Here is a 15,851-nt window from a genome sequence, read left to right on the forward strand (position 1 = left end):
CATAACAAAAGTTACCCTAAGTGAGCGGAAAACGCTCCCCTCTCAGAGTCTGAACCCCCAGACGCAGATGAATGAAGCAATGAGGCTGCAGGGGTTTTCATTTGAATCTTCATGGCTCATGATGCCCAGCTCCAAGCAACCAAAATGACCCCCACCCCCCAGGATCAATCAGACAAAAGAAACCGATAATAAAACATAGTATGGAGACAGCAGTAAGATAGGTTTTTAATGGTATTACACAGAGGTTGACTTTCAATATCATTTCCATCAGCATTTCATTTAATTCAATTTTCAATTAGATATTGATCAGCTTAACAGTGATGCGATTTCATTATGCACAAAACATTTGGGTAATATTCTTCTTTAAATTAATGTAGAACCCCTTTGACATTGGTAATCAGCGACTATTTATCATTTTACCCAGAAAAGAAAGTAGTTGATTTGTAAATTTTCTCGAATTCGATTTAATCAGAATACAGGGAATATTTAGATTGAATTTGCTGCTACTGCTGTATTCACAAAAACAGGACATTTTTAAAGACATTTTCATACTATGCGATGGAAAATCAGTGACATCTTCAGCTTTCTCATCACACACACAAGGTTCGTGTAAGATAGTGCTTGAAAAGTGGGCACTACACCCATTCTATCTGCTGATCTCAGCTGGTTCAATAGCAGGAGGCAATGGTGTTAGATCGTTTTTTCTTTTGTTTTTATTGTGTCACGAGTTTATAACAAACATTTACACAAAAAAGTTACAAAATGTTCACATTCAACAACTAACATCTAAAATTATCCAACTAAAAATCAAGAATGGATTTATTTTAATAACACATTACATTATAAAAACAAACAATATCTTGTCAACTCGTTCATTCCATCTCTTTCAAGAAACCCTGATATGCATTTTCTCCCAATAATGCACTCGTAATCTAAGCCTGGTATACTCTATATTGCTTGGACAATTCCCGGATTAGGTTATATCCACTCAATACATCAGATAGTTTTCTGGATCCTGGTGGTAGGAGGAGACTAGAGCTGAAGAATTCTCCCCAAAAGGGGAAAGGCTGCAGAGGTCAGTTAGAAGACACGCTTTCCTGGGAAATCGAGAGCAGTGCTTTACATCTGCAGCCTAACTGGAGATTCCAGGCTTATGAACTGCCCAGGGCCTGGCTCAGCCCTGCTGTGAACAAAAGCAATCGTACTAAGTACGGCCGGAGACAACGTTTTGAAGTTGCCGTATTTTACTAATATTTCTTAAGCTGTTCAGTAATTCACCAAAACGAAAAGATGCTTTTGACCTCAGTTACTCTTCAGGTCAGGCAGTCCCTTATCTGGCACAGAACAGATTCAAACCTGTCCATAGAACTCTATGGGTGAAGGAAGGGGGCAGGCCATGTATTGGGGTGCTATTCTTTTGGATGGATTGTTCCTTTCTTTGAGCCTATCTTCCTGGCTTTAGTGAGTAAAGGGGCTAGTACGACGCACCCTTCTTTTAGTTTTGTTTTCTAGAGTGCTTTTTCAACCCAAGGTTTCTTGGTTTCAACAGTAGACGGACATGAAACATAATCAACACCTAAGCACGATAAAGAAGAACAGATCAAGCGCCTGGAGGCCAGATGGTCTGTGGTAATGTGCCATCTCAGGGAGTGGGCATTTCAGACACAAGGAGCTACACTACTAGATATAAATAGGACTTCTGAAACTGGGATCCCCAGAGTGAAAGGAGGAGCCAAATGTAGGGGCACAGGGAGGGCAATAGGGTTAAAGGTTGAATTGCAGAAAAGGGGGCCTTGGCCCTAAAATACACGTTTGCACACATAAAAGCACAACAAATCCGATCAATAGGAAGCTACCAGTGACATGCGAAACATTCTGAACACCTGACAGAAAGAGGGCTGCAAAGTTAGGCCGTGCTTGTAGATGTTCAGTAACATAAGAACGACAGCCAAGATAAACAGCACTGCAGTAGTTTTAGTCCAACAAGGAACAGGTTAGGGTAGTTACCACTTGTGGCAGAGGACGAGGGAATCAAAAAGATGCATTTTTGGAATACCTTAAGGCAGATAAAACAGCTGCCAACCACAGCCTTTATTGAGGGGTTGTTGAAAACAAAGCACACAATCTATTTGGACATGCAGATAGCCAGTGTGGCCCCACCCTCTTGGTAATGGCTTACTGCTCTGAACATACAGCCACACCAATGCTACGCCGCCAAAGAAGTGGCTCAGGATCTGTGAAGCATTGGCAAAGGAACAGAACCCGAAGTCATACAAGCGGATGAGCTCTGCTAATGGAAGAATAGGTTATTAAGAAGAGCACCTGGAGAGTATGCAAATGGTCGCAGTGCGTGGTATAAATCAACTTAACATAACATAATAGCATGCCATTTCCTGCAGGCAGGTACTAAAGTAGGCATTAGAATGGCATATGTACACCGGAAATGGGAGTGCCCCTGATGCCTGGCCCTTACTCCATGTAGAAGAGCCTGATGGTCAAAAGGGAGCAGAGAGGTCTAGAGGGACAATAAGACTCTTCCCACCTTCACCACACTGATGACGGTTCACCCATTCGTATTCTCTTTATCAGCAAGAGACCACTAATTTAGCCCATAGTGCCTTCTTGGTACTAAACTACTGGTTCCACACAGTAGCTGACCAGGATCTACGACTACTGATATCATTAATTTGCTATAGGCCCTCAAGCAGTGCTTCATAGGATCGGTACCTTACCACAGAAGGCAGCTCTCCTATTCTAATATTCCAGGATCAATATCAGTGCTTGCAGCAATCATAATCAGCAATTTCTTAAATAAGCTCTCTTTGGGATATGCAGGGATTTAGTTGGAAATGAAGCCGGGGAGATATATAGCCTGCACAGTTTGTAAATTGCTAAGCATCTAAATCAGATACATTTTTTTGGAAAACCTCCCTCACTGACGTTTCTTTGAAATGGCGCGTGTAGATGAGGTTTCTCCCCTCTATGTGTTCTCAGGTGATGATGAAGTGCTCCCTTTAAGGCAAACCTTTTCCCACATTCAGTGCACTGATGAGGTTTCTCACCCGTATGTATTCTCTGGTGGTTAATAAGCGCCCCCTTTTCAGCGAACCTGTTCCCACATTCAGTACACTCATAAGGTTTTTCACCAGTATGCGTTCTCAGGTGGCAAATCAGAGATGGCTTCCGAATGAAACTTTTCCCGCATTCAGTACACTGATGAGGTTTCTCACCTGTATGTATTCGCAGGTGGTAAATAAGAGATTGTTTCCGACTGAAGCTTTTCCCGCATTCATTACACTGATGAGGTTTTTCACCTGTATGTGTTCTTAGGTGGTAAATGAGACCGTGCTTCTGAATGAACTTTTCCCCGCATTCAGTGCACTGATGAGGTTTTTCACCTGTATGTGTTCTCAGGTGGTAAATAAGAGTTTGCTTCTGAATGAAGCTTTTGCCGCATTCAGTGCACTGGTGAGATTTTTCACCTTTATGTATTTTCAGGTGGTTAATAACCCCCTTTTGGGTGAACATTTTCCCACATTCTGCACATTGATGAGTTTTCGCCCCTGTATGTGTTCTCTCATGGAGAATAAGAGCTCTCTTCAGACTGCACATTTTCCCGCATTCAGTGCACTGATGAGGTTTTTCACCTGTATGTGTTCTCTGGTGGTTAATAAGAGCCCCCTTTAGGGCAAAGCTTTTCTCACATTCTGTGCACTTGTAGGGTTTTTCACCAGTATGTGTTCTCAGGTGGCAAATGATAGATGCCTTCCAACTGTACCTTTTCACGCATTCTGTGCACTTGTAGGGCTTTTCACCTGTATGTGTTCTCTGGTGGTAAGTAAGAGCTAGCTTCTGACTGAACCTTTTCCCACATTCAGTGCACTGATGAGGTTTTTCACCTGTATGTGTTCTCTGGTGGTAAGTAAGAGCTAGCTTCTGACTGAAACTTTCTCCACATTCGCTGCACTGATGAGTTCTTTCACTTTGATGTGTTCTCTGTTGGTCAATAAAACTCTGCATACTGTACGTTTTAGGCATTCAGGGCACACATGAAGTTTCTCATCTGTAGATTTTCTTTGGTGATAAATAAGGTTTCTGTGCGTTCACTGCATGAATACTATTTGTCCATTTCAATTCACAGAATATTTACACACTCTTTAAATAAACTGCCTTTAGACTATATGTAAAAGGCCATGTGCCCTATCATGAATAATCGGCTAAGCAAGAGGTTTTTCTTGCAGAGAATAATACACTGTTCTTATGTTCAGACCACCATTCTATGCATTTATTTGGATCTATGCTGTACGATGCTGGATGTTATGAGGGTGTTTGGCTTAAAATCATCAGGTATTCAGTAGGCTTCTCCAAAGCAGTTCCTCGTTACTTTGAAAATCAAACTAGTTTCTAGACGTATATCCTTCAAGATGTGCAGATAGTGCAAAGTTTCTCAATGAAGCTTTGTACTGTATTAATCCATCAGAGAAAAACAGAGTTCCTGTTGCATTTGTCTGGCCATCAATCACCTATAGAATTAAAAGGAGATTCACAATAATTAAAACAGGTTCAAAATCACTGTCATGACATGTACCAGGTACACTGGTTCTCAGTACTAGTGACACGTGCTAGTTAACTGCATCCATGTAGTAACTGATAGGACTTGGAAGTCCCAACTCAAGGTGAGGTACAGAAGTAATTCTCCAATGATTCAAAAAGAATGCAACACTGACGGACCAGATGTGATGGCAGCTGGAATATTGTGTTTTGTTTATTTATTTATTGGTCATTTATAAGGCGCTTATACAACAAGACAGTGTTTCAAAGCGCCACAAGGCACAAGGGAACAAGGGAGAAAAATAAACAATGGAAATAACAATGAATAAATAGAAAGCAACAGCGGTCCTGCTAAGTCTGGTGATATATATGAAGCATGCAAGTGTAGTGAAAAGAAGAGGAAAAGTAAGGGGGCTGGGGTGAGAGTAAGTGCTATTAGGATCCCCTAGGGGAGGAAGTGTCTGGGGTGCCCGGTTCAGGTGGCAACAGGTAAGTGCATGGGAGGAGACAACACAGGGGAAGAGGGAGGTCTATCGCACAACAGGTAAGTGCATGGCAGAGGCGAAACCAACCGACAGGCAGGTGTGGTCCCAGTGGGCTGTGCAGGAGGGTGCTTGGGGTGATTGGGCAGAATGCCAGGACCCTAATGGTCTCTTGTGGGACCAGGCTGCCAATCTCAGCGACAGAGGGGATGGTTACCATGAGATGGGGAGAGGGAAGGAGGAGAAGAGAAATGTCTTGATTTGTTTGCGGAACCTGAGGTGGTCGGGTTCAAGATGGAGAGAGAGTGAGATTGTTCTATAGGAGGGATCCAGCTGAGGAGAGGGATCAGCCCCCAGCTCTCTACTTGGGGAAGCGTTTGATCAGCAGAGAGTTGGAGCCAGAAGATCAGAGGGATCTGGAAGGAGAGTATTTAGTAAGAGAGAGTTGCAGGTAGCGTGGTTCCAGGCCCCAGAGAGTCTTGTGAATGATGCAGATGGTTTTGAATTTAATCCTTGCAACAACCGGGGATCAGTGGAGAGATTTTAGGGCTGGAGAGATACAGTTCAAGAGCTTGAGGCCAAGGATAAGTCTCACATCCCTATTCTGGATTAGTTGAAAAGGATGGAGTGAAGGAAGAGTCAGGTTGAGGAAGAGACTGTTACAGTAATTTAGCCTGAAGAAGACCAGAGCTCTAGAGACATTAACCTTCTGGCGGACGCTGAGGAAAGGGAGAATGTCTCTAAAGAGGGGAAGTTGGAAGTGGGCCTTCTTGGCAAGGTCCAATATGTGAGGGGTAAAGGAGAGAGAGAAGTCGAAGATGACCCTGATATTTCTGGCCTGTGGCAGGAGGGAGAGGTGAGCCTAAAGAGGGCGGCCACAGTGCAGGAGGGAAACGGGGAGCAGGTGTCCCGATAGGCAGGATCACAGTCTTACTGGCATCAAGACAGAGATCATTGGAGGAGCACCAAGATTGAATAGCAGACAGGCAGTCTGGGATGATAGAGGAGGAAGAGGAGGAGGAGGAAGAGGGCAGCTTGAAGAAGACTTGTGTGTGACCAAGAGGTTGAAAAGCCAACGCGAGAGGATAGAGCCCTGGGGAACACCACAGTAGAGAGAGTGGTGAAGGATGAGAAGGAGCCCAGGTGCACCTGGGAGAGGCGGTCAGTGAGGAAGGAGGTCAACCAATCCAGTGCCCGGTCTGAGATACCAAGTGTATCTTGGAGCCGCTTTATGAGGAGAGAGTGGTTCACCGTGTCCATGGCGAAAGAGAGGTCAAGGACAATGAGAACAGCTGGAGAGTTAGAGTCAAGATTTGCCAGCAGTTCTTCATGGATGTTCAGGAGAGCAGTTTGCGTGCCTGTAGAAGCTCGGAATCCAGATTGATGGTCATGTAAACACCCAGCGAGCTCAGTGTATTGGGTCAGTTGGGGGATGACCAACTTCTCCAGGAGTTTCCCAAGGCAGAGTGTAGTAGGGATAGGTCTGTTGTTGACCGGACACGAGGGGTCGGCAGAAGGCTTCTTTAGGAGGCGGTGCACAAGGGAGTGCTTGAGAGAAGAAGTGAAAGTGTCAGATGCTAAGGAGTGGTTACCGAAGTCAGCAAGAGCCGGAGTGAGGGAGGAGATATTGGGCCTCATTACGAGTCCGGCGGTAGCCGTGCCGGAAAAACAGTCAGGCTGCCGCCTGACCTGGAATGAATTACCGCCTCCGTGACTGCCGGAATAACCGGGACATTACAACCCCGGTGACCCAGTAATTCCGGACAATGGAAACACTGGCACCGTAAATAACAGTGCTGGTTTTTCCATTTCCGTCTGCAGGCGGGTGGCGTTACTCCCGCCAGAGTGACACCACCCGCCTGCAGAACTTGTAGCCTGCCAGTTGGGAGACAACGATGGCGGCGGTTTTACCACCACCGTTGTTTCCGGACAGGCAGGCTTGAAATGAGGCCCATTGTACTGTGGTTCTGCAAGAACTAGGGGACTCCTGTTTGGATGAGCCCTACATAGAGCAGACGTTGTGACAAGGGAGAAGGAGGAGGGAGTGGCTGGAGGTGGAAGAGGGGACAGGAGGAGGGAGTGGAGGAAGAAAGATAGGTCAGGATGTCCTGAGTTTTAGAGGAGAAATGGGTGGCCAGTGCAGTACAGAGGTCCTGAGAAGAGGGGAGGTGAGTCTGCAGATGGACTGGCTAGTTCCTTGCAGATTTTTAAGAGTTCAACCGTGTTGATAGATGCTCCAGAGATACGGGCCTGGATGTGAGCCCTCTTTCTGGAGCAGATAGAGCCACTGTATTGCCTCTTAAATTGAGCAACTCTGCACTTACGTTTCAGAGCGGCTAAATCGAGCCGTACCAGCTTTTACGCTTGGAGGCAGGTTTCAGGTGGATCCTCATGACAGGGGAAAGAATGTGTTATTGATAGCAAGATGGAGATTGGCAGGGACAGAATCAGTGGGTGAGTCGAAAGGAGGGGAAGTAGGAGGGATGAAGGTGAGGACGGATGACCGCAAAGGAGGGTGGCAGTGCTGGTGAGTCTTGGTAAGGGGACAGAGGGGTTCCAGATGAGAGGAGAGAATGGTCAGAACAGGAGAGAGAGGTAGTGAGAGGGTTGGACAGTGGGAGATGGGAGGAAGGCATCAAGAGTGTGTCCAGCACAGTGGGTAGGGCCGGAGGGAGAATAGTGAGGGAGAGAGAGGTACAGAGATCACAGAAGAGTAACGAGGCAGGAACGAGTCAAGGTGGATGTTGAAATCTCCAAGGAGAAGGTATTTAGAGGTAGAGGTCAGAAAAGAGGAGGTGAAGTCAGCCCATTCCGAGAGGAAGACCGACAATGGGTTAGGGGGGTAGAAAAGACATTCAAATGAGGAGTAGGGCTGGGTGGTTATGAGAGAGAAAATGAACCACTCGGGGAAGATCAAGGATACTTCACCACCAAGTCGGTTGGCCCGGGGCTTGGAGAGGATCTTGTAGCCATCAGGGAGAAGGAAGTCAAAAGCAGTGACTCAGCTGGCATTGAACCACATCTCAGTGAGAGCGAGGACATTGAGATCAAAGTCTTCAGGAAGGAGGCAGATGTCAGAGGAATGTTTGACAGCAGATCGAGCACTCAGAGTGTAGCTGGTCACCAGCTTTGAAGGTTTTTCAAGGAGAGGTACAGGGGGGTGGTACACCCGTCGGAGGTGGTGAAGGAGGTGCAGAGAGGGAGGAAGCAGGAGTAGTTGGAGAAGGTAGGAAGTTCATGAGGGCCGGCAGGCGCCAGGTCAAAGAGAAAAAGATTGGGTTGAGGACCCTACCCTAAGCCATGGCAGTGCCATTATGATAGACATTAATGATGCACCTAGAGGATGAGAAGTGCGCCAAGAATACTTTTGTTCTAGTACCGCCATTAATGGGTGAGGAGGGAAAAGGGGAGAGATCAGATGAGGGGTCCATAGCTCTGGAGAGGGAATAGAGAAGAGATTATCAGTGATATTGTCTGTCTGAAAGTAGCACCAATATAGGTAGGACAGGGTTGGAGGCCAGGAGATCTTTTTAAAACTTTGTTCCTCCAGACTTCGAGAAAGAGGAGGGATAGTAGATAGAGTAACAGTTAGAATACCTGGGGGAGATGGAGAGTGCCATTGAGATGGAGGAGGGGGGGCAGAAGGAGAGGCTGCACAATGCACAAACTCACCAGGCAGCCTAGCAGCAGAGTGCAGGCAGGAGGATGCACAGATGTAAAGCCCACCTACATTTAAATTATTTTAAAAAGCACAGAACTGCAGTACAAAAATGGAGGATGCACGTATGTAAGGCACACCTAGATTATAGTTGGATCTCCTTTTAGTATCCAAAAAACAGTTGGAAGAAAGAGTGCACTGTGCATTTATGTTTCACCAACATATTTATTTATTGTTGGGTAAGATTCTAAGGTTAGTGCTATATCTCCCTCACTTGTGAGGCCTCCATCACTTTTTGCTTGATTATTTGTCCTTATACCTCATTTAGTGGGAACCTTTTTCCACACTCACATATACTTTTACTCTTTTTGTTGGTATCATTTTCAAGACTCTCCATAGTGTCTTTTTGACTGCATCCTCTTTGACAACTTTTTGGCATATAGAGCCGATTGTTTGCTGGGTTGCCCTTTGGGGCTCACCTTTTCAATTTTCTCTGGCTAAACTTGTGAGAACTACAGTTCCCAAGTAGTAAAGACGGAATTGTCATCCCCCTTTATATAGAGAGCCAGCACACTCCACCTTATGTGGAGCGCTGGGGGGATACAATGTACCCCCTTTCTTATTTACCTGTAACATTTTTGTTCAAGTTTGCGTGAATGGCTGGTGGCAGTGGTTTTACCTTTATGAATGTTAGTCATTTGTACTCGCAGGCTGTTAATTCAGCCTCGGTAATGCACAGAAGGGCCACCATTTTTCTAAAGTGTGGGCTCCTTTTGGTTCGGCCATTTCTTGCTTGCTTGTAGTGTGAGAAACCTGAAGGTGTCTCAGCCGCTAGTCCTTGGGGATCTGTCATCCAATTGGCCAGGACACGCCAATCGCTATTGGATCCAGTTCCTGGGGGTGGACCAGTGCGGGAGCATCACCGGATGTGTTGAAGTGGGACACCGAAGGGTGAGATGCGATACCCTCTTCTTATGACTTCTTTTCCCCATCCTACTGCATAGGATATCTAGAAACTCTATCCCCCACCCTTTTTCCTACACGAACACAAGGGTCCAAACGTGTGAGATCTGCCGGAAAACCAGCACGCACATCCCATTACCTGCCCCTCTGAATCCTTTACAATCATAGAAATCCCTTTTTCAAGAATCGGGATGGACAGCGTTAGTCCTTTAGAAACATCCAGATCAGGCAACAAATATGTCCTTGTGATTGTCGACTATGCGACCAGATACCCCGAAGCATTCCCAATGCGAAATAATACCACGCAGCAAATCCTTAAATACCTCCTACAATATTTCTCCAGGGTTGGTTTCCCCAAGGAAATACTAACCAATCAAGGTACGAATTTTATGAACAAGCTTATGGCAGACATCAAAGAGCTACTCCATATTACCACCTTACGAACTTCTGTGTACCATCTTCAGACCGATGGCTTGGTAGAAAGATTCTATAAAACTCTGGAATTAACACTACGGAAATTGGTTGATAAGGACAGGAAGGACTGGGACCGAATGATCCCTTGGGCACTATTTGCAATAAGGAAAATCCCTCTGGCCTCGGCGGGATTCTCTCCTTTTGAACTGCTTTATGGTAGAGACCGCAGAGATGTCCTGGATATGCTCCAGGAACCCTGGGAAGAACAAGAGGAGGCGCCCATTCCCATCTCGCAAACCACTACTAGAATACAAGAACATATGAGACTTATTCGGGATCTAGTCTGTACTCCTATGGAAAAGACTCAGAGCAACACAAATCCACCCACGACAAGAAAGTGAGCCTAAGATCGTTTTCCAAAGGACAAAAACTACTGTTCCTATCACTCACCTCAGAAAACAAGCTTGTCTCTAAGTGGCATGGGCCCTACAAAATATTAGAATGAACAGAATTAGCCCAACCGGACAGGAAATAAAAAGTCAATTTATATCACGTAAATCTCCTAAAGGAGTGAAAAGAGAACCCGTCAGCCACCCAAGCCAAAGTACTATCCTGTTTGGTTCACGAAGAAATAGACAGCTGTGAACTAATTCCTCTAGAGCTATCCAATTAACAACAAGATCTAAAAGATGTACTTACCTCATTTCCCGATGTATTCTTAGAAAAACCAGGAAGAATAAAAGACACCTACCACTATATTAGAACACCTACGGGAAAAGTGGTTCAATTGAAGCCGTATAGACTCTCAGAAGCCCGTAAACAGATAGTGATGGAGGAAGTAAACAAAACGTTGAAGGCCAATATTATGGAGCCTTCTTTGAGCCCATGGTCCACCCCTATCGTATTAGTCACTAAACCTGACCACTCCTGGAGGTTTTGAATAGATTTCGGTCAAGTCAATGCAATCTCCGACTTCGATGCCTATCCCATGCCGCGCATCGATGACCTAATTGATAAACTCGTATCTGCCACCTTTCTATCCACCCTAGACTTAACAAACAGGTACTGGCAAGTCCCAGTTTATGGGCCAGATAAGGAAAAGACAGTGTTTTCAATGCACCTAGGACTGTTTCAATTCAAAGTCCTCCCTTTTCGGTTTACGTGGCGCTCCAGCCACTTTCCAACACCTCATGGATAAAATCTTGCAGCTTATTCCGATTTCTGTGGAGCTTATATTGACGATATCGTCATTTTAGTAAAACCTGGGAGGATCATCTCTTCCATTTGTATACTACTATGAAAGTCTTCAGAGAGGATGTCCTGACTGCTAATCCATCTAAGTGGAGACTGCCCAATCACCCGTAAAATACCTCGGCTTCTTGGTAGGACACGGGAACATACAACCTCAACATGAGAAATGAACTCCCAAAACCAAAAGGGATCTTAGACCCTTTTCTAGGGTTAATAGGATATTACCGTAGGTTTATCCCAAACATTTCGGACAAAACTGCTCGGCTGACAGATAAACTTAAGAACGCTGAACTCCAGAAACTTCATTGGACTGGCGAAGATGATATATGCTATAACACCTTGAAACAATCCCTGTGCCAGAACCCGATCCTAAAGGTAGTAGATTTCTCCAAAGATTTCATATTGCAAACCGACGCCAGGGTTGGGAGCAGTTCTATCTCACAATTGCGACGGGTGTTAGGCAGAATCACATGCAGTACCCTTTGGGAACACTACACATAATTAAGACTACAAGTGTAAGTACAATTTCACCTTTATTACAAGCCTGTACTACACAGTAAAGTGGTAGCGATGGCTGAGCACCCAGACCTATCTCAAGAGTAAAGTGAGCAGTAGAACAAGTTACACAAAGGACCAACAAATACAGTGATTCAAACAAACACTTAGTCAAGGTTTCTTGGTAAAAGAATAAACATTTATTTACACAGTAATTTGGAAAACATTCCACTAGCAAAAGCAGCTCAATCTCACAATCTAATGCACTACAATACACAACCAATCAGTTTCTGAACAAGTTCAGCTCCCCTGAAGTGGGAGCAAAATGGCACTTCAGTTACTTTAAAAAGGGGTAGAAAGACAAGGTTATAAGAATCAACAGCACAAATACTTTCATAGGCAGGGCAAAGGGTTTCAGTTCACTACAACCAGCAATTCAATTCAATAGACCTGGGCCAAAGTCAATGGTTCAGAGTCTTGTATAAGATAGCACAGTTCTGGTAGTAAATGGTTAAGTCTTTGCCACGGATCTTATAAGACTTTGGTCAGACGAACAGTTAGATGTTGGTTTAGGGAAGGACAAGCCTTCAAAGTCAGGAAAGGTTCCCAAACTTTCGCTGCAGCCGAACAGAGTTCTGCACCGCACTTGAACAGTACCTTGTAAGTGAAGAAAAGCTGTACCTGAGGCAGTTGTTCCTGGCAGTCCCTGCAGATCTCGCTGTTCCTGAGCTTCAGTCGTGGGGACAAGAAGGAGGACGTCGGGAGGTTCCTGCAATGCCCAGGGAAGAGGCAACAAGCTTGGCAAAACATCGGTTTAAGGTGTGAGTGCCTTAAAGAACACAAACTGGTATCCTTCCCACTGGCTATCCAGTTTTCAACAGCACTCTGAAGAAAATTGGACCAGTATGGGGACAGTGTATAGGTGTCTTGAGAGTTGGTTGTTCCCACCATACTCAAGGGAAGAAGTTAACCTCGAAGGGCTTCTCTGCCGATGGAGTTTCAGGCAATTTGGACCTGCAGCAGGGCTTCACCAGTGGACCAGGAGTTGCAGCAGTCGTCTTCCTTCAGCTCGTCTTCAGTTCTTTCGTTCCAGTGGTCAACTCGGCTTTCCAAGTCCCAGAGGCCTGCTTTTAAACAGTTTTCCCCCATTCATTCCAGCCTGGCTGGTACTCACACAGCAGGGTGGCTGTCCTTGCCGGAGAGCCAGCCGGCCAATCACGCCAGAATGCATTCAGGTCTCCTAAGAGTCTAAGGACAGGGAGTTTCGGTTCGGGCACCTCCCTCACATCTTGTCCACCCCAGACACTCAGGCGCCAGAGGAGGGCTTCAGCACTAAGCCCGCCAAAGGCCAACGAACAAAGGGACCAAACCGGGTTTGGCGCGCAGATACAAACACAAGAAAGACCTTTCCAAATAAAAATGCCAAAAAAAGATGAGTCTGTTTTTACAGTTTTTATAGATAGGTCTTGGGCGCCATATTGTAAAACATGGCTGACCTGATTTTTAGCTACCGGTGTTCGCGGTCGGGAAAATTCATGGTAGTTTGTTTAAAACCACTGCCACCAGCCATTTCAAGTGGGAAAGGGTAACATTTGACTGTTACATGAGCAACCCCTCCAGCACTCTATAGGAAGATAGTGTGTGCTGGGTCAGTAAATTTAAAAAGACTAGTAAAGTCAATTTACTTTACATGCTCTGGGAGACGGTAGTCAGTCCCAGAGAAGGTATTTAAACCTTGGGGAGTCGGAAAGACACCCCTGTGCCACTGCACTGAGGGTGCTGTGTGACACACAGAAAAAGATGATGCCCATGGAGTTGTTTTAAAACTCCATAACCAAAGAACACAAAAGTAAACACACACGTCAAAATGAAAAGTTCAAAGCCCCAAAATATAGCAAAAGAGCTGGAGGGCTCCAAGGTAGAGGGAATTTAGCACTTGTGTGAGAATTCTCCCTAACAACGGGTTAGAACATCCCATCTCGTTTACAAGTTGCAAGCTTTTCCCACGTGAAAATAATTACTCTGTGCTGGAATTAGAGGCACCGGCCATGAAGCGCCATAATCCACCTTAGATACTACGTCTTAGGAAGGAAATTCACATTAGTCACACACCATTCTCCCTAGTTTGGATTAGCCAAAGAAAGGACTCCAACTCGCGTGTCATGCAATGGTTCTTGGACCTACAACCCTACTGTTTCACCGCGGAACACCGAAAAGGAAAAGACCGGGGAAATGTAGATTTCCTTTCTCGGTTCCGCTGTGAAACAGATGCGGGTACTTCGCATGGAGGAAGGGTATGTGAGAAACCTGAAGGTGTCTCACCCGCTAGTCCCCAGGGATCTATCATCCAGGTGGCCAGGACATGGCCATCGCTATTGGACCCAGTTCCTGGTGGTTGACCAGTGTGGGAGGATCACCTGGATTGGGGTCTTTGGGGAGTAGGAGTGGGGCACTGATGAGTGAGACACGGTACACCCTTCCTTATGACACCGTTTCCCCATCCTACCCCCCCTTTTCCTACACAAACACTTTCTCACACTGCGATACACAATGGACTAACACCAGAGTCGTTTACCTGACATGTCCCAACACAAGGGTTAGGCTGAGCCAGGCAATTGCCTATAACTACACACACCTGACGGCCCTTTCCCTTCTCCACAGGAATAAAAGGCAGAGAACGAGAGTACACTTTGAGCAAGGCCGAATGCACGAGGAAGTAGCTAGTCCATGACGGCAGTTCAAACAGAGGAGAAAGGCGGCAGAAACCGAAAGGACGACAAGGAGGGCAGTGAGGCCGGGAATAGCAGCTGGCGATTGATGTGGCAGATGTCAACGGTACACTGGGCCCTTCTGCACTGAAAGCCAGGGTGCGGAAAGGAGCTTGCCGCTGTGGTACTGTCCTTGACTCCAGCGGAAGAAAAGCCAATGAGTTCAGCACCACCGGTGAGTCGCTGGAAATTGATAGTGGCCCGAAAAGAAGATAATAGACAAAGGTATTTTGTGAACAACCGAGGTATTAAGGCTAGAGTGGTCCGGCTCTGCGTCAGCGCTCATTCGAAGGACTCTAATGAATGCCCCGCTCCTGATCAAGGAGGATATGTTGAGTTGAGAAAACCACAAGAACCAAGAGGTCCTACAAGGGTCAAGTCAAAACCCCTTGTACAGTTGAAAGTCTTTGACACGTTTTGATTTGAAAAGCTAAGCAAACTGCATTTTGGTGACAAACGTGAACTCGACTGAGGAATGTCCAGAGTGAGTTTCTGGTCTGAGCCCGACGGAGGGAGGCTGACGTTGTGAAGGGGATCGGAGCCCAGCTGAGGGGGTGTTAGGGAGAATTCTCTGTAAAGTGCTGGATTTTTGGGGTTTATTTTTTTCTCCTGCTAAGAGTGAGACTCTTTTTCCTCCCACTCTTAGACATGATTTGATGTGTTCCTTTGACTTTGTATGTGTTCTATGGGCTATGGGTCCTTTACCCCATAGGGTTTCATGTGTTTTTGATATGTGGGTTACACAGCACCCTCCGTGCAGTAACCCAGGGGTGTCTTAGCGACCCCCCAACATAGACTCCATACCCTGGGACTGACTACTGTCTCCCAGGGCATGTTAAGTCACCATTGGCTTTACTAGTCTTAAATTGTGAACAGAACCTGTACAAACCATCATATTGTGGACGTACTGGTCGCGGCAATTCGATTGCCCCGGGGTCTGTTGTTCGAAGGGGCACTGTCCAGTCCCCCCCGACCGAGTTTTGGCTGGTGGCAGTGGATACTACTTTTTATATTCGACCGCGAATATATTCCTTTGCGATTTTCCCATTGGTCGAGGCTACCACTTTTTAATATAGACTCGAACATACCGCTGGTTTATTAAATTAATATAAATTCACCGGTTGGTATTTTTTGCCGAAACTTGGTTCCAAAAGTCGAGCCCTTTGTTCCACTCTTTGGCGGGCTTCTCCACAGAAGCCTCCCAAAAGTGGTGCCACTCTATCTGGGTATCACAGGGAGTGTGGGAGGGGGTTCAGGCACCCTGGACTG

General features: G+C 45.9%; 1 protein-coding gene across 1 annotated transcript in view; it reads right to left on the reverse strand.

Annotated features, from left to right (window-relative positions):
- Window positions 1-212: 212 nt before the first annotated feature.
- LOC138447913 (zinc finger protein 544-like) overlaps window positions 213-15,851 on the reverse strand; it is a 202,873-nt gene continuing 187,234 nt past the window's right edge. Inside the window, exon 3 of the mRNA XM_069604430.1 lies at window positions 213-4,523. Coding sequence (XP_069460531.1) covers window positions 2,905-4,038 — 1,134 coding nt within the window. The 5' untranslated portion in view covers window positions 4,039-4,523 and the 3' untranslated portion in view covers window positions 213-2,904. The remainder of the gene's footprint in view (window positions 4,524-15,851) is intronic.

The sequence above is a fragment of the Ambystoma mexicanum genome, chromosome 3q (assembly GCF_040938575.1).
Source record: "Ambystoma mexicanum isolate Mex_15411 chromosome 3q, UKY_AmexF1_1, whole genome shotgun sequence".
NCBI lineage: Eukaryota > Metazoa > Chordata > Amphibia > Caudata > Ambystomatidae > Ambystoma > Ambystoma mexicanum.